At 39.6% G+C, this 21,126-nt stretch overlaps 1 protein-coding gene across 1 annotated transcript; it reads right to left on the bottom strand.

Annotated features, from left to right (window-relative positions):
• Positions 1–9,114: 9,114 nt before the first annotated feature.
• Positions 9,115–10,993, bottom strand: LOC122015582 (allene oxide synthase 2-like). Its single transcript, XM_042572558.1, has 2 exons — positions 10,005–10,993; positions 9,115–9,919 (listed from the first exon to the last, which is right to left on the bottom strand). The coding sequence occupies exons 1-2, from the start codon at positions 10,881–10,883 to the stop codon at positions 9,320–9,322; spliced, it is 1,479 nt and encodes a 492-aa protein (XP_042428492.1). The 5' UTR covers positions 10,884–10,993; the 3' UTR covers positions 9,115–9,319.
• Between the last annotated feature and the right edge of the window lie 10,133 nt (positions 10,994–21,126).

Genomic DNA, 21,126 nt, shown 5'->3' with positions numbered 1-21,126 from the left:
TTCTTATCATGAGTGTGTTAATCTCCTTATGTTTAAGATGTCGGATGTCCACTAATTAATTGAGTTACTGACAACTCACTTTAATTAATATCTTAATTCAAGAGTAGTACCACTCAACCTTATTGTCGTGTCGGACTAAGTCCACCTACAGGGTTTAACATGACAATCCTTATGAGCTCCTTTTGGGGACATTATCAACCTAGATTACTATGACACAGTTTCCTTCTATAATCAACAACACACACTCTAAGTAATATCATTTCCCAACTTATCGGGCCTATTGATTTATCGAGCTAAATCTCACCCTTTGATAAGTCAAAGAAATAAATACTAAATATATGTGCTTGTTATTATATTAGGATTAAGAGCACACACTTCTATAATAACTAAGGTCTTGTTCTTTTATTAAGTCATTATACAAAGAACTTACCTTAAATGATCCTGCTCAATACACTCAGAGTGTACTAGTGTAATTTATCAGTCAAGATAAATTAATACCTAATTACACTATGACTATTCCAATGTTTGTTCCTTTCCATCTCAGTCGTGAACTACTGTTTATAATTTATAAGGAATTGATAACATGATCTTCTATGTGTGACACCACACACCATGTTATCTACAATATAAATTAATCAAACAACTATACTTAATTTATAAATGTAGATATTTGACCAATATGATTCTTATTTCTAAATAAATGTTTATACAAAAAACTAGGCTTTTAGTATACATTCCAACAATCTCTCACTTAAACTAAAAGACTATGCTTCCATATATCCTGCCATACATCTGATTCACATCCCTTCAACATGCCCATCAAAAGCTCTTGCCTTAAGGGCCTTAGTGAAAGGATCTCCTAGGTTATCACCTGATGCAATATAAGCGGCAACAACTTCTCCTCGTTATACGATGTCTCGTATTGGGTGGTACGTGCACTCTATTGTGTTTACTTGCCTTATGGACTTATGGTTTCTTCGAGTTTGCTACTGCACCACTACTATTACAATAGACTGTAATAATTTTTGGGCAAACCAGAAATCATGTCTAAGTCCATCATGAAGTTTCTGAGTCATTCAGCTTCTATGGTGGAATACGAAAAGCACCTATGCTTAACACTCTTCCATTGTTATGGCTTCACTTCCTAAAGTAAACACAAAACCCCGAGGTCGACTTACTATTGTCCCTATCTGATTGGAAGTCAAAATCCGTGTAACCTTCAGGGAGCAAATTATCTGCTTGATAAACCAACATATAATCTCTAGTCCTTTTCAGGTACTTTAATATATGTTTAACAGCAGTCCAATGTCCCTGTCCAGGGTTACTTTGGATATCTGCTAACCATGCATACGGCAAAGCAGATATCCGGTCTCGTGCATAGCATACATTAGGCTTCCGATAGCATAAGGAACTGCTTTCATGTCCTCTATCTCTTTTGATGTCTTCAGAGACATCTCTTTAGATAAAGTTACTCCATGTCTAAAAGGTAGAAAACCTTTCTTGGAGTCTTGCATGCTAAAACGAGCTAGGATTGTATCGATATATGAAGCTTGGGATAATCATAATATTCTTTTCTTGTGATCCCTTATTACTTTGATCCCAAGAATATGTGCATTCTCCCAAGTCCTTTATATTGAATTGTTTGGACAACCATACCCTTACTTCCGACAACACTTTAATATTATTTCCAACTACCAAATATGTCATCTACATATAGTACAAAAAATACCACCACATTTCCATCACACTTCACAAGACTCATCCGGACACTGAATAAATCCAAAGGTCTGGATTACTTCATTAAATTGGATGTTCCAAGATCTTGAAGTTTTGCTTCAGTCCATAAATAGACCGATTGAGCTTATATACTAGATGCTCTTTGCCCTTTGCAATGAACCCCTCTGGTTGTTTTATATGGATGATTTCTTCAAGACTTCAAGTTCATGTTCATCAGGGATCAAGTCCAAAGACTCTCCCAAAACATGAATCTTTCAGGTTGCTTAACAACCCTCCCACTGCAATGAGATACTGTCTGTAATTGTGCATTATTTGTGACACGTGTTGCAGTTTCTTGTGGTATCTCATCTTGTACTGTTGGTACTAGATTAGACGTGCCCCTTATTATTTTATTAAGAATAAATTTACTTATGAGCATGTGGTTCATTACATAGTCCTCTTCTAAAAATCGAGCATTAGTGCTAACAATGACCTTCTGATTTTTAGGACTATAAACCTCCTTTTGTTTATCTAGGATAACCCATAAACAAGTGAACTCTTGTTCTTAATTCCAACTTATCAGTGTCTCCCTTCAGCACATGTGTTAGACTACCCCAAATCCGAATATGCTTTAAACTAGGCTTACGCCTATTCTACAATTCTATGGGAGTAGAGGGTTCTGATTTAGAAGGTACTATGTTCACTTCCGTTTCTAGAATATATCCTCAAAACGAATTTGGTAATTCTAAATAACTCATCATCGATCTAATTATTTCCATAAGAGTCCTATACCTTCTTTCTGTCACACCATTCTGTTGGGGTGTACTAGGTGCAGTCAGTTGGGATTTAATCCCGACTTCTGATAAGTGTCTCCTAAACTCTCGTAAGAGGTACTCGTCACTACGATCTCACCACAGTATCTTGATACTTTTACCTTAACGTTTCTCCTCATCAACCCTGTACTCTTTGAACTTATCAAAGTACTTAGACTTGTGGGGCATTAAGTAAATGTACTCGTATCTCGAATAGTCGTCTATAAAAGAGATGAAATATTCGAAACCACCTCTTACCTGGATAGTCATAGGTCCTCACAAATCTGAATGAACCAATTCCAACATGTCTTTGGCTATATACCCCTTAGACTTAAAAGGCCTCTCGGTCATTTTTCCTTCCAAGCAACACTCGCAGGTTGGAAAGTTTCCACCACCAATGAACCCAAAAGTTCATCGGCTATATGACCTAACCTTAGATGCCAAAGATATTATTGGTTCGAAGGTTGCTTTCTCTTATTAGAGTTAGAAGATGTGTTATTAATTTTCATTTGTTTCATCGTGGAATTTATTGGATTTATATAAATTCCCAATCAATGTACCATAATAGATAACTTTTCTCTTTTTCTTGATAACAACTTTGTTATCAAAAGAGACAGAATATCAAGTTCTTTTGAATAGTTTAGAAACTGAAATCTTGTTCTTTCTAAACTTGGTACGTAAAGATAATTTCTCAAAATCCATGTTTTATTCCTATCAGAGAATAAACATCTCCCACTGCAACAACTGCTATATTTGCAGTAGTGCCCATGTAGACGGTGATTTCTCCTTCATATAGTTGTCGAGTTTCCTGGAACCCCTGCAATGAATTGCAGACATGATCAGTAGTTCCCGTATCTACACACCAGGTACTGGTAGATAACATCACTAAACATGTTTCAACAACTAACAAATAAAATACACCTTTATTGTTCTTAGTTCTAAGAGGACAGTCCACCTTAGTGTCCAAGTTTTGTTTCCAATCATTATTGGGACTACTAAGTCTATTCTATAGTATAACACCTAGGGGATTGACAAACATTTGAAATCCTAAGAATCATAAAATATTTGGTTAAGACCAATACATCAAAATCCCCGTGAATTTTGTATGACATGTTAGTGTGGACGTATACAAATTCAAACTTTAAGAGGAGATTTTATCTATTAATTTTATTATCTAACTTTATGACAAATAAAATTAATAGTTGGTCTTTCTTTGATCAAATATTTGGTCAAAACTTTGAATTTAAAATAATATTGATTCCTCAAAATAATATTATTTAAATTCACCAACACCTCAAACACCGTGAATTTTATATGTCACGTTAGTGTGGACGTATACAAATTCAAATATTTGTAAGAGGAGGGTCTTACCCATTAATTATCTTGTCAACCTTATATTACCTCAAACACCATGAATTTTGTATGCCACGTTAGTGTGGACGTATACAAATTCAATTGTTTGTAAGAAGAGGTTTTACCTATTTTATTTTGTCAACCTAACTTTATGATAAATAAAATTACATCAAACATCATGAATTTTGTATGTCACGTTAGTGTAGACGTATACAAATTCAAACATTTGTAAGTGGGGGTTTCACCTAGCTTTATGACAAATTAATAATTGGTTTTCCGTTGGTCACACAAAACAATAGCAGTGACTCCATTGGGGAGGATACTATTGAATGTGTCTAAGTGTATACCATTACTTGATACTTAGTTCATTAAATAGGATTGTGCCCCTTCAGTTGGAGAAGATCATACACTCCTAAATACTTTCATAAATGAAGTTTGATCTAGTGATCCGCAACAAATCCATCCGTTTTGGAGGGAGGCACTCAGAGCCAACACGCAAGCTTGTTGCATTACTTACAAACCAGTAATGGAGACCGTGGAATTTTACTAATCCCTCTCCCACTTAGTTTTTAAAGGTGAGGATTTTTGACTATGCTAGCATACATCACATGCACACACACACATCACAGTAAATAAAAGCAATAAATATGAAAATTAATTTTCCAACTATTATGGCCTTTTCCATCACTTCCCTTCGCGTGCTACCAGCCCTAGGGTTCATGCCGTCGGGTCCATCGAGCTTCCTTTTCCGCTGCGTCTCTGGTCCTCCAATAGCACCACACCTCACAAGGATATGATCCGCGACAGAAAAAAATAAAATTTTACATACATCGATCCTATATTCCACAAGGGAATATACATCAAGTCTAGATCGAGCATAAATGTAAAATCCTAGGGCTAATACATCTCCTGCTGTAATAGTTAAATACAATCATGCACACACAATAAAATACCCTTGACATGTCCAAGGGTCCAATCACACAAAATAATCATAAGCCATAATAGTTGGAGCCTACAACCACAGAGTTAGCATATCCTACTATTATTCTGCCTAAATTATGTATGACATATGCATAATTAAACTGAAAACCAAACACACGGAGGCAAATCTTAGGTATGATACTAATTGTTGGTTGGTCCTAGGAAAATCGTACCAGTTCCACTGTATTAAAATTTTATACAAGTGTCGAACCTTTCCTAACAATCTATTGTGTTCTTTAGAAATTAAATCCGGAATCACAAACGGAACTTAACATTATTGATTCCAAATTTAACTTATATGTTCTTAGTAGTTTAGACTTGGATCGCAAACGATACTTAACATTATAGATCCACATCCACCTAAGTTACAAATTTAATTAAATATTTATTTCAGAAATTGACTCCCAGGTCAAACATGGCGAGACACTTGGCCTTCTTGGGTATGAGAACATCCACCACTGCCTCGACAAAGCCTCTTAACGAAATTCAATATTTAATTTCCTTATATAACCTTAGGTTTAACCATAAGGAACAATCGAATCACAAGATCGACAAATAAAATAAAAGAAACACAACTTTGAATTACAAATCCGAAAATCTAGAATCTCTAGCCTCTTGTGTTTGGAATTCATACAAAGAAAAACTAGTATGATGTGGAAAAGAATTACTAGTTATACCTTTCTTTGTAAACAACAACCTCTTGATCTTCTACCGTATTCCTCTTCTTATCTCGGACGTTGTGTGGGCAACGATCTACCAAGATGAGAATCCACCAAGCCTCCTTCTTCCATCTTCCAAGTTTCGGCCAAGCTAATTTCTCCAAGAGAAAGCAAGTCCCGACCACCTCCACCAAGTTCCAGGGGATGTTAGAAACAAAGCCACCTTTTTCTCCTTCCTCTCCAAGCAAGATCCGACCACCTTCCAAGCTCCAAGAGATGATGAGGTTTGACTAAGGAGAAGAAAGAAAAGGGAGAAGAGAGAATAAGAGGGCCGACCACACCAAGGAAGAGGGGGAGGAAAATAGAAGAGAATTCTCTTTGTGAAGGCACCCCCTCCCTCTCTTTTATAATCCTTGGTCTTGGCAAATAAGGAAAGTTTTAATAAAAAACTTCCTTATTTTCTTTGCCTTGAAAAAGGAAAATTTAATTGATAAAAACAATTTTATTTTCTTTTATTAAAGTGGCCGGTCATCTCTAATTCTCCAAGTAATGAAAATTTTAATCACAAGAATTAAAATTTCTTAATTTGTTTCCGAAAATTTTTAAAATAAAAATTTATCTATTAATTTTTCCCTTCATGGTTGATTATAAAAAGAAATTTTATAAATTAAAATCTCTCTATTAAAACATGTGAATGATTTCGAAAAAAGAAAGTTTTATCAAAAATTAAAATCTTCCTTTCAATCTACAAATAAGAAAAAATATCAAATTTTTTCTTAATCTTTTGTAGAAATCTATAAAAGGAAATATTTAATTTTAAAACTCTCTTTTAAAATCATTAGGATGGTTTCATAAAAGGGAAGTTTTATCAAAAATTAAAATCTACCTTTTAACTACAAATAAGGAAAGATATCAAACCTTTTACTTAATCTTTTGTAGAAATCTATAAAAGAAAAGATTTAAATTTTAAACTCTCTTTTAAAACCATGGTATCCACATAAGAAAGATTTAAAAAATAAAATCATTTTTAATTTAATGTGGTCGGCCACACCAAGCTTGGATTCAAGCTAGGGCCGGCCACACAACTTGGTTCATCCTATTTGCTTGGCCGGCCCAAGCGTGGGTTCCAAGCTTGCTTGGCCGGGCACCTTAGGACGGGTATAAAGGTGGGTATAGGTGGGTATAATATTCTGGAAATAAGAGGCTACGATAAGAACCGAGAGGATGAATTGGTTTTGGTCTCTCGATGAAATTAAGTTTCTCATGTTCGCCTCGAACACCCAACTTAATTTTATCAATAATAATTCATTCCACTAAAGAATTATTATTAAACTATCGCACAAATCCCAAATTACATTTTGGGCTCATTCTTATCATGAGTGTGTTAATTTCCCTGTGTTTAAGATGTCGGATGTCCACTAATTAATTGAGTTACTGACAACTCACTTTAATTAATATCTTAGTCCAAGAGTAGTACCACTCAACCTTTTTATTGTGTCGGACTAAGTCCACCTGCAGGGTTTAACATGACAATCCTTATGAGCTCCTCTTGGGGGCATTATAAACCTAGATTACTAGGACACAGTTTCCTTCTATAATCAACAACACACACTCTAAGTAATATCATTTCCCAACTTATCCGGCCTATTGATTTATCGAGCTAAATCTCACCCTTTGATAAGTCAAAGAAATAAATGTACTAAATATATGTGCTTGTTATTATATTAGGATTAAGAGCACATACTTCTATAATAACTAAGGTCTTGTTCTTTTATTAAGTCAGTATAAAAAGAACTTACCTTAAATGTTCTGTTCAATACACTCAGAGTGTACTAGTGTAATTTATCAGTCAAGATAAACTAATACCCAATTACACTACGACTATTCCAATGGTTTGTTCCTTTTCATCTCAGTCGTGAGCTACTGTTTATAATTTATAAGGAATTGATAACATGATCTTCTGTGTGTGACATCACACATCATGTTATCTACAATATAAATTAATCGAACAACTACACTTAACTTATAAATGTAAATATTTGATCAATATAATTCTTATTTCTAAGTAAATATTTATAAAAAAACTAGACTTTTTTATATATTTCAACATGATTATGATCATGGTTGCACCGTTGTACCTGAAAATTTATGTCCAATATAATCTTGAAGTATCATCGAAGGGGATGAATCATTTTCAAAGAAACTGTATCTAATACCAGCCTTGGTAGAGCTGAACCCAGATTCCTACTCAAAATGGATAACTGACACTCGGGCCACTTAACAGTTAGCCCACTCGATGATCAACTCACTTGGCACTCGACCTACTCGAGTAGCTCAACATTTAGGCCACTCGACAACTCAACAATCGACCCACTCGAGCACTCGATTGACTCTAACGACTCGGGCATTTAGCAACTCAGTCTTCCTAGATGACACAGTCATCGCAGACAGTGCATCCTTCCAACTTCACACACTTGAATCAACAAATCAAAGCCATCTCAGCAAATCAGATGACTAAATCTTTTATATTTAACGATTTTATATTCGGTAATTTTTATTCTCTTCACCAAATATCTTCAACAGAATGATTTCATTTAAATTTGGTCAATTTAAACCTAATTGATAGAGTATTTTATTATAATAATATTTAATATATAATAAATTTAATTTAATTAATTTTAATATATTATAATAACTATGATGTAGCTGCTTATATTGTAACAATTATAATGTAACTATGACAAATAATATTAACATAGGGATACTTTCAGATGAAACATATATTAGGACACTATTTTCATGATTTTTTTTTTTTAAAAAAAAAGGTGCCCTAAATTAGTGAAACGTTTTTAGTTTTTGCCCTTATTTTTAGTTGTCATTTGAAAATTTTAAAAATCTAAATGTAGATTTTGGTAAAAATATATATTATTGTTATTGGGTCCCTAAATTTTGATAGGCATGACCAACCATAGAAGATCATTGATATTATTTTTCTAGGTGTAGATTCAAATAATCATGTTTACGTTCTAGCTGAAATCCAAATAATTTGGAGCACATATGTTACTTTTGCCCTCACGCAAGGCATATCAGTAAGTGACCGTAGTAATTAAGTACCCAACAAAGGCATACAAGAAACTAAGTAGCTATACCCTTAACAATTGATTCTTAAATTTAGCAAGAAGATAACAGTAGTTGGTATCATAGAGAAGATTTTAGGTCATTTGAGGGTGTGGTGAAGAATCTCGTTAACCGACTTCGAATGCTTCAATCCTTTTGTCTTTTAATTTGATCAACCTTTGAAATTGACTAGAATTATCAAAGATTGGTCCATGACGACTATTCAACGCACATGTTGCCTTATCCTTCTCAAGTAAACATTTTATAATTTTTTTATGTAATTATTTTTGGTCCACAACCTTCCTATCCGGAGAAGTTTCGTAGAAATAGGTAATCACTCAATTTATTATATTGAAATCCATACGCCCCCTCACGGCGGGCCTACGCTTTTATAGTGATGATGTTAAAATTATTTAAATCCCAATCGCATTATATTCAACAGGCTGATAATTAAACAACTCAAACAATACACGGTGTCAAAAGGTTCTCGCCCCCCAATATCTCCATCAATACATCCTCAGATCATTATGGAGAAGGGATAACTACTAATCATTATTGAAATAATAACTAGCACAAGAAAGACATTTATCTTTATCTTATCGATTTGAATCACAAATTTCACGATGATAACATACGCTAATCACTCAAACAGTACTAACCCAACACACCGAGATCGGCTAATTAGTTGTCGCTGGTAGAGGCGGCGCTGGTGGACGCCTTAGCCAAGGAGGTGATGTTCACCTGTGCGCCGAGCAACTGCGTGCCCACCTCGGCAGTGAAGGAGTCGTACCGGAGAAAGAAATCCACGACGAGGAGCCGCCCCACGAGGATCACCAGATCCTTCCCTGGGCACTGCTTGTCCGCCACCGTCGGGCTCTCTGTTTCTGGCCCGTTCGACCAGACCACGTACTTGAGCAACTTCTTCCCCTCCTCGCCCACGAACCGATCGGGCACGAACTGGTCGGCTTGGTCGAAGACTTTGGGGTCGCGCGTGGCGAAAGGCTGGTAGCCGAAGAGCATCTCGCCGGATCGCACTTTGTATGCCCCATCGTGGCTCTCGATGACCAAATCGCGCTTAGCGTGCCCGTATTGGTACTTCACGGGAGGGTCCAGGCGCAGTGCCTCGTAGACCACCGAGCGTGTCAGCTCCATCCGCTCCACTGCGGCCACCGTCACCTTGCCACCTGCCGCCGCCACTTCTCCGCGGATCTCCTTTGTCAGCCGCTTGTGCAGGCCCTCGCCGGCCTTTGCCAGACACCCCATTATCCCGGGCAGCAATACCTACAGTAGGGGTTGGAGTCCATGATCTTTCAATTAAGGTGATCTAAAACAACAGCTAAATGAACAATTTTAAGTGGCGTCGCACCTTCATCCCTCCATAGGAGTTGAAGACGGTGGCGAAGAGGAGGTTGTGGCATGCCTCGTCCCGCGAGATACCCAACTTATTGGCGGTGTCGAGCACGCCGCTGGAGGCGGCAGCCTCGCTGATGTACTTGTAGAGTGCCTTGTAGTCCCATCGCGCGATGAGCGGCGGCAGCGGAAATGTATGCAGAAACAACTCCTCCAATATCTTGGGGAGGCCGAGCGTCATGAGAGGGCATAGCTGTAGGAACAGCCACCGGGTGCTCCTCGACGGCCCCGTGCTGCCGAGCGTCGTGGCCGACGGCCTAACGCCGAAGAACGCCTCACCCAAGAAGTCGAACGCGGTGCCATCGTTAAGCTTGTTAAAATCCGACGACTTCCCCGCCCCAGAGTTCAACTCCGCCTCTACGGAGTCGAAAAGGGCGCCAAATTCGGATCGGAAGGCCGGGAGTACGGCGTCCTTCCGTGCGGCGAGGAGGGTAAGGAGGAGCTGCTTGATCTGGGCGTGCTTCGGCTCGGAAGGGTCAAGGTAGGCGCAGACCCGGAAGCCCCCGGTGAGTGCGGTGGAGGGCATGTAGGTTCCCGTAAAGAGGTCACGCTTGGCGACCTTGTCGACGTCGAAAAGGACAGGGAAGCTCTTGGCGTCGAGGAGGGCGATGACGCGTGGGTTGGAAGCCATGAAGGGTCCCGGCGGAGCATTGAGGCGGACGACGGTGGAGTTGTGTTGGTCGACTCGAGACTGGAAGAACTTGTCCTGCCCGTCGTAGTAAAATCCGAGACGGTCTCGTATGGCGGAGATGAACGGGATGCCGTAGCTGCCAGGGACCTCCTTCGCTAGGAGGCCGTCTGTGATCGAAGAGTCGGAAGCCCTTTGTTTGGCCATTGGTAATACCGATTGCTATAAATCGATCAATTGGTGCGTTGATAGCTGCAAAAGAGACGGTGGCTTGCATTTATAGCGGCAAGGTCCAGGTAGAACCTCCACGCTTTTCATGGTCTGGAAAAAAATTGAAAATTCGATAGAAACTAGCGTTTAACATTATTGAAAGACTACACATGTTCAACGAAAAAAAAAAACAGACGTGTAGAAATTATCACTGACCATGGCCAGATACACCGTAGCCACGATATAGCAGCAACGAAAATGTGTTTTTTTTTTCCGACACCCAATTTAAAACCTTATCGTTTTCAGCTGTCCCACTTCCAGCGCGATAACCTAATCATTAAAAAGACGCAGACTTAAAACGTGAGGTTGAGCCACGAGAAACGTATTAGATTTCAACGAATTAAAACATGTGTTTCTAAAATTTCACCGTCTTACCTTTCCCGCACGCGTTTCATTAAGATTATGTTTATTCTAGAGGGTGGATGAGGAAAGGAAAAGAATCAATGATAGAAAGTTATCTTTGGAGGAAGAGAAAAGAAAGGGTGAAGAAATCTTTTCCTTTGCACACTTGTTTATCTTGATAGAGGAAGGTGAATACTTATGATGTAATTTTATAGATAAAAAAGGGTGCATGCGTCATTTTTTTTTTGGTACATAGTGTAATTTTGTGATTTAAAAAAGGTAAATGCGTCATTTTTTTGGTATATGGTGTAATTTTGTGAATACAAAAGGGGTACATGCGTCATTTTTTTTCCATCCGTTGCTTTCAGTCCGATTTTGAGATGATTGATTTTGGCTCCAAAATTATCCACGGATGGATTACATTACTTTTCCTTCGGAAAATTTTAATGAAGTAAACGACGGAAACTTTTCCACCGTAGAAACTTTTCCTTAATTTTACTTTCCACTCTCCCAAGTAAACAGAGCCTAAGTCTCTTTTGACGAGGTAATCAGTCATTTGTAAAACTGTATTATAATATGAGTAAATCTTGCTGACCAGAATCTGACTAGCTAGAAATCTCTATCTCCTAATTAAAATGCATGTATGGACATGCATATAATTAATGTGACCATATGAAATTACTAAAATACTCATGCATATACACACATGCATATATTCTAGCTGGCCAGATTCTGACCATTTAGCAATACCCTTATAATATAATCTCAATTATAAAAGATAATAATATTTTATAATCTAATACAACCTATAATTTAATTACATTCTAAATCAAATATTTAATTAAAATTTAAAAGTCAAATACATTTCTAATATTAGATCAAACCTGACCCTCAAAATTTAGCGCTAGCACTATCTCCCTTGTTGAAGGCCTCTATTCGATGAGCAATTGAAGTGTTGGAAAAAGAATTATTAGAGAAGAAATAAAAGACTTATGGGAGAAGAAAAACTATTTTACGTGGAAGAGGAGGAGAACAAAACAAAAGAACTGAACTTGCTTCGTTTATTAGAAAAAATATATATTTATAGGTTTATTGGATAAGTACTAATCTCAAATACATTGAATCTAGACTTTTTTTTATTCTATCTCCACAAACTTTTATTTTTATCAAGATTGTCACCTCATCAAATTCCATCTCTATCCTATCACGAACGCTCATCAAGAATTACCACCTCATCATTCTCTCTCTATCCATAATATTTTATAATATATTATCTCTATCAATAAAATTAAATTTAATTTCCAACAACCCCTCTTAAATTTGGTTTTATGACTCCAAGCAAATATCACATCTTGATGAAGTCTTCAAATTTGAGCGGGTTGGTAAAAATATTAGCAACTTGATATTGAAACTTTATGTATTCCACTCGCACCTCTTTTCTTGTAATGCACTCTCTGATATAGTGATAGTGTGTATTGATGTGCTTGCTTCTACCATGAAAGACTAGAATTTTTGCTAGTGTTATTGTAGATTTGTTATCAACTCGAATTTTAGTTGTCTTATGTCTTTCAAGAAGTGGAGTTAACTGCCATGTACCTTTCTTTTCAATCACCTTGACTTCTTCATCCATCACATCTTTCCACTTTTTGTTTTTTATAGCTTCTTGAAAATCCATAGGCTCGTAATCGGCAAAGAGACAATATAGAGTAAGATTATCTTGATTTTCAATTACCTCATAAATTTCCCATAAGCTTCTAAAGCGTGATACTCTCACTTGAATTTTCACTTGAAGTCGATGCAGATGAATTTCCTTGAGTACTTGATGTTGATGTTATTAATGGAGTAGTAGGCTCCTCTTTTGTTTGCTCCACCCTTGGTTGCTCCACATCTTCTTCTTCAAAATATGGGAAAAAGTTATAATCTTCATTTTGAGATTTCCAATTCCACTCTCCTTCTTCATCAAATACGACATCCCAGCTGATGATTGTCTTCCCAGTATCTGGATTGTATAGCTTATACCCTTTTGAGTTAGTATTGTAGCCAATAAAAATAAATTTATTACTTTTATCATCCAATTTGCTTCTTACTTCATCGAGTATATGAACGTGAGCTATACTCCCAAAAACTCTTAGATGAGAAATCTCAGGCTTCCTTCCGCTCCATGCTTCTTGTGATGTCTTGCCCCACACACTCCTTGTCGGTGATCGGTTGGATAAGTAGACTGCACATGCAATCACTTCTGCCCAAAGTTCTTTTAGTAGCCTCTTTCTTTTGAGAATGCTCCTTGTCATGTCAAGGATGGTTCGATTCTTTCTTTCCACCACTCTATTTTGTTGAGCAGATCTTGGAACCGTCAAGGGTCGTCGTATTCCGTTGGTTTTACACAATTCTTGAAACTCCTTTAAGGTAAATTCTCCTCCTCGATCAGAACGCATAGCTTTGATCTCGAGACCGCTATCCTTTTCTATGGTCACTTTAAATTTCTTGAATATGCCAAAGACCTCTAATTTTTGCTTCAAAAAATATACCCAGGTTTTCTGAGAAAAGTCATCTATGAAAAGAATGAAATAATTACTCTTACCAAGTGAACTTAGCTTTATCAAACCGCAAACATCTGTGTGTATAAGTTTAAGTGGCTTCTGAGCTCTTGAACTTGACTATGAAAAACCTCTTCTAAATGATTTCCCATGTAGGTATGCTTCACATAATTGATGAGGATATTTGATGCAAGGTAGTCCTCTCACCATCTCTTTCTTTGAAAGTAATTCTAGTCCTCCTAAATCGAGATACCCAAATTGAAGAGGTCATAGCCAAGTGATGTCTTTATAACAAGCTTTGAGATAATTTACAACATCATTTTGAATATTAAGCAAGAACATTCTATTTCTTGACATAGGAAACTTATCAATTAAGCAACCAATATCATCTTTCAAAATAAGCATATTGTCTTCTAGATGAATATCATATCCTTTTTCCAAGAGTTGTCCTAAGCTCAAAATGTTGCTTTTCATATTCGACACAAAGAAAACATTCGAAATATATTCATGTTTTACATTCTTTAAACGGATGAGAATGTTACTATAAAATACAGAAAAATGGCAAATAATGATAAGGGAATTTTTCAGAATTTTTAGAAAATTTTCGGGAATTTTTCGGACACCGTATGGATGAGTTTACGAGGATAAAATTGGGTCCCGGGAAAGCCTGTTTAGGCTACCCCGTTTTAACGAGGAAATGCTTATTGTTTTCAATTACTTTCCTTTTCCTTTTTCTTTTATTCTTTCCTTCATTTCCCCCTAACCCTCACCCGACACCGTCCTCGCGCCTTCTCCCCTCACGCCCGATCTGCCCTAACTGCAAGCGGGCAGTTTCTTCTTCCTCGCAGTTTAAGCCTTGGCCAAGGGGAATGCGGACTCAAAATCGCCACGCCCGATCCCCTCTGTTCCTTCTTCTCTTATCCTCTACGCGTCGACACCCACCCAGCGCCACCGCCGCCCGACGCTCGCAGCGACACCAGCCGCCTCCTCTGTGCTAGCCACCAAGCACCACTTAGCCTCTCCCTTTCCTGGTCGCGGTCAATAAGAGCCACTAGGAGACCAGGTGGCAAGCCGTGCCCTAGGCTCCGCCCTCCTCTCCTCTTTCTTACCCGTGCCCTAGACTCCAACCGACATCTCCTTCTTGCCGACAACCCAAGCAACACCGCCGACCGACCGAAGCTTCTCTTCATCTTCTTCCTGAGCCCTAGCACCAACCATCTTTTTCCTCTGCCCTACCTTTGCCCTAGCACCAACAGCTACCTCCGATACAGAGTTATTGAGTTTGTTAATTAAGCTGTGGTTGATATTAGATTTGTAGAAATTGGAGTAGCATTTTCTGTATAGGTTTGTAGAGGTTGAGTTTTGATTTTTGTTGTACTAACTAGGAGTAATGGTTTCTGGCAGTGAGATCCGTTCTCGGCAGCAAGTTGTCTCTGTTGTGGATATGTTGGGCTATCAGGAATTTCTACTGTAGATAGGAGAAGGAACGGTAACGTATTGAGACTTGGTTTAGTGAAGTGATATAGTTGATTTCTTCGGATTAGCAAATGGTTAATAGCCTTGGTTAATTACATGGTTATCTAATTAAAAGGATAAATGAATAGGGTTGCTTAATTTAATGGATTATGATTAGAGATTCATTTATTAGTTGACTTCTCTAGTTGGACTAATTCAAGGATATCAACTATGAAGGAAGGATAAGATAATTAAATGGAATTAAAACATAGTTTCCTAATCGGATTAGGATTTTGTTTAGTTATTTTATTTTTAGCTAAATTGTACGATTTATTATAGGATTCAGATTCGGGATGAGCATATCGACATAGAGCTTGATTAGCTCGATCTACATTGAAGGCGGATACCTTGACTTATCTTTTAGATTTGTCATTTGATGTGCATAGTAATTTTTTAACAAATAGTAATGATTATGTTTTATAAATGCATCGATATGTCATTATCCATTATCTGTGCATGCTTGATTGTTTACTGTTTGCATTCATGTTTATACCTTCAAATTACTTATGATCATAAAGGTAATGACATACCATGCCATAGGATATACCGGACTTATTTGATACCATATCTAACCTGTGTACCTAGATCTTTTGATATGATCCATGTATATTTTTGGTACATATTTTATGGAGGTAGATATGGTCAGGACTTCCATGCTTAGTGTCATGCATCATCTCGCATGATTGCATGTTGCGCGATAGTCAGCTCCATTATTGTTGAGCACATCGCCAGTTACATGAATCTGCACACACCACCACTCATGGGTTAGTGGTATATCAGGCAGGGTGTATGGCAGTTTGCTTTGTCAGTGCTCCGCTGGTCTACTCATGGGTAGCGTGACACAGCGTGGTAGCACGTCAGGGATCCCTCTTCTGGATTGTCTCAGAGAGATGAGAGCATTGAGCTCCCCCACTTATGATTTGGGATATGAGGATAGGTGTACTTTGAAAGCATCCCGTCCACTCGGTGACTCATCAGGAGCAGTGACGGCAGAGTGCACGGTTGTCATAGCCCTACCCACTCTGTCTCACCATCGTATGTGAGACGGCTGACTGGAGAGTAGGGGTGACCAGGACATGTCATTGGTATCATACGCATTAATACATTTATTTCTTGTGTTTGCTGCATTTATTTGCTGCATTTTGATGGATGCATATGATTGACATGCATAAAGGATTTATGACACTCTTGGTCTGACAACCTTGTGATCCCTACCAGGTCCCGGTTAGTACAGTTTGCTCCTGTTTATTTCAGTTGCATTTGTCATTCTTATATCAGGAGACTGTACGCATGATTAATGCTAGTTGTTATTTTCTTACTATGCATGTCAATATTACCCGCTGAGGAGTTGACTCACCTCGTCGTTATTATTATATTTCAGGTTGAGGTTGTCTGGAGGAGTTCTAGTCGCTAGTCCCTTGCAGGTCGCGAGGATGCGTTGTTTCGGTCTTTTGGTTTTCTTATGATGATATCTAAACGATGTTGTAGACTTGTTCTGGTTTTTGACACTTGGATACTGTATAGTTTTGTTTTATTGTCGATGAGTTTTTATTTGGATGTGTTTTTGCTACATGTCTGCCTGGATGGCAGAAGAGGTGAGTTCATCATGATTTGTGCTTTATGGGTAGTTGAGTAGGAATATGATTTGAGTTTTATGAGTGTAATTGAGTAGGATGTTTTGAGATGTTTTACTTATCGTTGTTTTAGTTCACTATTATACTGCATAGTTGTTGTTTAGTTCTTTTATTATTATTGTTCGAGGCCGTGTTGACCGTGTATGTGATGGTTATGTTGTAGAAAAGTTTCAGATTGTCATCCGTACAGGGGAGATGCTGCCGAAATTTTCTTCGGCCAAGAACTACCTGGGGCGTGACAATTTATTTGGTATTAGAGTCAGGTTTCTGATGCTTGGTTTCCGTATTTTTAGTTATGGTGAGTCAAGCTTTTGTGTGTTGGATTTTCAAAATAATCTTATACCAATTTATTTGGTATCAGAGCCAAGTTGGCGATACTTGTTTGATTTCCGTGTATTGGATTTTCGAGATTTATCTGATACCAATTTATTTGGTATCAGAGCGGGTTGTGATATCTGCTTTTAGTGTTTTGGATTTTTGGGTTAACCCAAGTTTGCTAGTCAACTTAGTTATTTATTTTCGGATTTGTATGGGTTTCCTTCGATTTTCTCGTCCGAAATTTTGAGGTTAAATTTGGGGACTGGATAGCGACAAAACATCTCTAGACGACAAATAGGTATAAAAGTAAATTTATTTGTTACTTGTAGTAATATTTGTGATATAACTTAACAGATATGAGGAGATCTACACAAGTAGCTACGAGACGTGGTGCTGGACGACCATGTAAGAGGACTTTGGAATCTCTGGCAATGGACTCGCCGGAGATCCCTACTGGGGTTGAGCTTGTTGGTCAGGGACAGACTCAAGATACTGCGGGTGCGTCGGGCTCTCAAACTCCGGTGGCTTTGTTGGAGGTACCCACCCATACTGTATACACTGTACCACACGTTGCAAACCCGATACCTCCACCAGCAGAGCTTGCGGCGTACCCGGCACCACTGCCACCTGGACCTTCCGTGTACCCGGGTCCAACGGCACCCGTGCCCCTAGTGCCTAAGTGTGCCCAGCGCCCACACCAGCGGTACCGATTACTCCATTTCCGGTACCACCGCCTACCGTACCTCCAGCTGCGACCACCCATATCGGCCCTGCAGTACCACCAACGGTATATGCTCCAGCTTATGCAGCAACACCAGGAGTACCTCCCCCCATTCTATCCAGCGGTACTACCTGTACCACCAGCTCCGGAGGTTCCACCAGTTCCAGCAACCGTTCCTACCCACCTCACATATATTGTCGCGGCACGAGCGTGGATCCCAACATTAGCAGAGTCGATGAAGAGTCGATTCATACTCTTTCGAGGAGAGGTTGATCCAAGCGTGGCCCAGTCCTAGATAGAGACCATGGAGTGGACCTTCTTCTACATGGCTTGTTCCGAGTGGGAGAAAGCGGAGCTAGCTGCTTTCCATTTACAGGACGAGGCCGACACCTGGTGGGTTACGCAGTGTTCCGTCATAGGCGAGCAGAACATCACTTGGGGCAGATTCAGTGAGGCTTTTGAGAGCCGTTACTTTCCACGGGCCTATCAGATGACTCGCTGTCAGGACTTTTTGAGTCTGCGACAGAACAACCGATCGGTGACAGAGTACAATGCAGAGTTTAATCGATTGGCCAGATTTTGTCTAGAACTGGTTGCTGAGGACAGTTCCCGTATGCAGCAGTTTATTCAGGGACTAGATGGACATCTGCAAGTAAAGCTTGCCGGCTTTAGGAATTTGTCTTACCTGGAGTCATTGAATAGAGCTCTTATGATTGAGTCAACACAGTAGAGAGCATATCCGGACAAGAAAAGGAAACAGACAGATCGAACATCAGGACAGATCTAGTCGACACAGGCTACACAGCAGCAGAGTGGTCCCAGTCAGCCAGGTCAGGGTACTTCTGGGACATCGGGTCGGCCTCAGAAGTCAGGGCAGTCTTCCTCATGACCTTTTCGATCTCCTCAGCAGAATCAGAAACAACCCACCAGTGACATTCACTATTTACGATGTGGGTCCAGAGACCACATCACCTCAGTCTGTTCTCTAGAACAGTCAATTTGTTATTATTGCAAACTGCCGGGCACCAGAGCAGAGATTGTCCCCTGAAGGCTCAGCATATTGCCTCCGGAGTTACTGTTCAGGGAGGACAACACAGTCAGTCAGGGACTCGGTGAGGAGGGCAGAGAGCCCAATCTTCGCATCGTCAGCAGATGTCTGCCCCCCCTACAGTAGTTGCATATGGTATGTATGGATAGGAGCACCCAGTGCCCTCATAGTACCACAGAGCTCAGTTCGGGGACCACAATATCTGATTCAGGGGCAGTATCAGTTACAGCCCCAGCCACTGGTCCAGTACCAGTCATCGCCCCAACCGCTGGTCCAGTATCAGTCTCAGCCTACCTATCAGTCTTTGGCTCAGTACTCGGCACCGTCACAGTGGCAGGCTCAGACTCAGGCGCAGCAGGCTTTGACAGCACAGAGCTCAATTTGGGGACCACAATATCTGACTCAGGGGCAGTATCAGTTGCAGCCCTAGCCACTAGTCCAGTACCAGTCATCGCCCCAGCCGCCGGTCCAGTATCAGTCTCAGCCTACCTATCAGTCTCTGGCTTAGTACTCGGCACCGTCACAGTGGCAGGCTCAAACTCAGGCGTAGTAGGCTTTGACAGCACTACCACCTCCTCCACCGCTAGAGACTGGACATATTCATGTGGTTACCAGAAAGGATGCGCAGTGGGTCGACGGATACGTTTTTCGTGAAACGATTTCTATGTATGCCTTATCTGCTGATATGCTGATAGATACCGGTAGCTCGAATTCTTTTATATCCCATACCCTTATGTAGGAGATTGGTAGGTTACCCACTTTCAGACCACAGCAATTGACTGTCTCTCTACCGTTCGGTGATACCTTAGACGCCACTCAGGAGGTCAGAGGTTGTCCGTTAGATTTTGGTAACATGATACTTACGGTAGATCTTTTAGTATTGGAAATGGTTGACTTTGATATTATTCTTGGCATGGACTGTTTACAGCATATCATGCAGCTGTTGATTGTCAAACGAGGGTGGTCACATTCCGGCCTCTGAACCAACCCTCATGGGATTTCACTAGCATCAGAGACGACGACATATCGATCATTTTGGCGACTCAGGCTCAGAAGCTGCTGTCACATGATTGTCCGGGTTTTCTGTTATCCTTGATTCATACTGAAGATGGCAGTAGTTCTCAACTCTCCGACGTTCCAGTAGTCTGAGAGTATCCGGATGTATTTCCAAAGGAGCTACCAGGTTTGCCTCCTAGAATGCAAGTGGAGTTTGCCATTGAGTTGATTTCGAGAACCGCACTGACATCGAAATCTCCTTATCGTATGACACCAAAAGAGTTGAACGAACTGAAAGTTCAACTCCAGGAGCTTTTAGATAGGGGATTTATATGCCCTAGTGTTTCTCCATGAGGTTCTCCGGTATTATTTGTCAAGAAAAAGGATGGTACACTGAGGTTGTGCATTGACTACAGACAGCTGAATGCAGTGACCATCAGAAATAAGTACCCTTACCAAGGATCGAGGATTTATTTGATCAGCTTAGAGGTACATCAGTGTATTATAAGATTAATCTGCGATCTGGATATCATCAGCTGAGAGTCAGAGAATCGGATATTCAGAAGACAACATTCCGTACCAGATACGACCATTATGAGTTTTTGGTAATGCCATTTGGGCTTACCAATGCTCTAGCGGTATTTATGGATTTGATGAACCGTATCTTCTTGGAGTATCTTGATCAGTTTGTTATCATTTTCATCGATGACATATTGGTCTGCTCGCGTTCCGAGGAGGAACATAAGCAGCATCTTCGCACAGTCTTGGAGACTCTTCGACAACATCCGCTGTACGCGAAGTTCATCAAGTGTTCTTTCTGGCTATCCTCAGTTAGTTTTTTGGGACACGTGGTCTCTAGCAGATGTATTTCAGTAGACCCTCAGAAGATCGAGGCTGTCACCAGTTGGGAGCAACCGAAATCGGTTCAAGAGATCCGCAGTTTTCTGGGACTAGCTGGATATTACAGACGATTCGTCGAGGGTTTCTCCCGGATTGCTATGTCGTTGACACGTCTGACCAAGAAAGGCGTGAAGTTCATTTAGACTAAAGACTACGAGACCAGCTTCTA

Source organism: Zingiber officinale, chromosome 8B (assembly GCF_018446385.1).
Source record: "Zingiber officinale cultivar Zhangliang chromosome 8B, Zo_v1.1, whole genome shotgun sequence".
Taxonomy (NCBI): Eukaryota; Viridiplantae; Streptophyta; class Magnoliopsida; order Zingiberales; family Zingiberaceae; genus Zingiber; species Zingiber officinale.
This window is presented reverse-complemented; position numbering and strand designations above follow the sequence as displayed.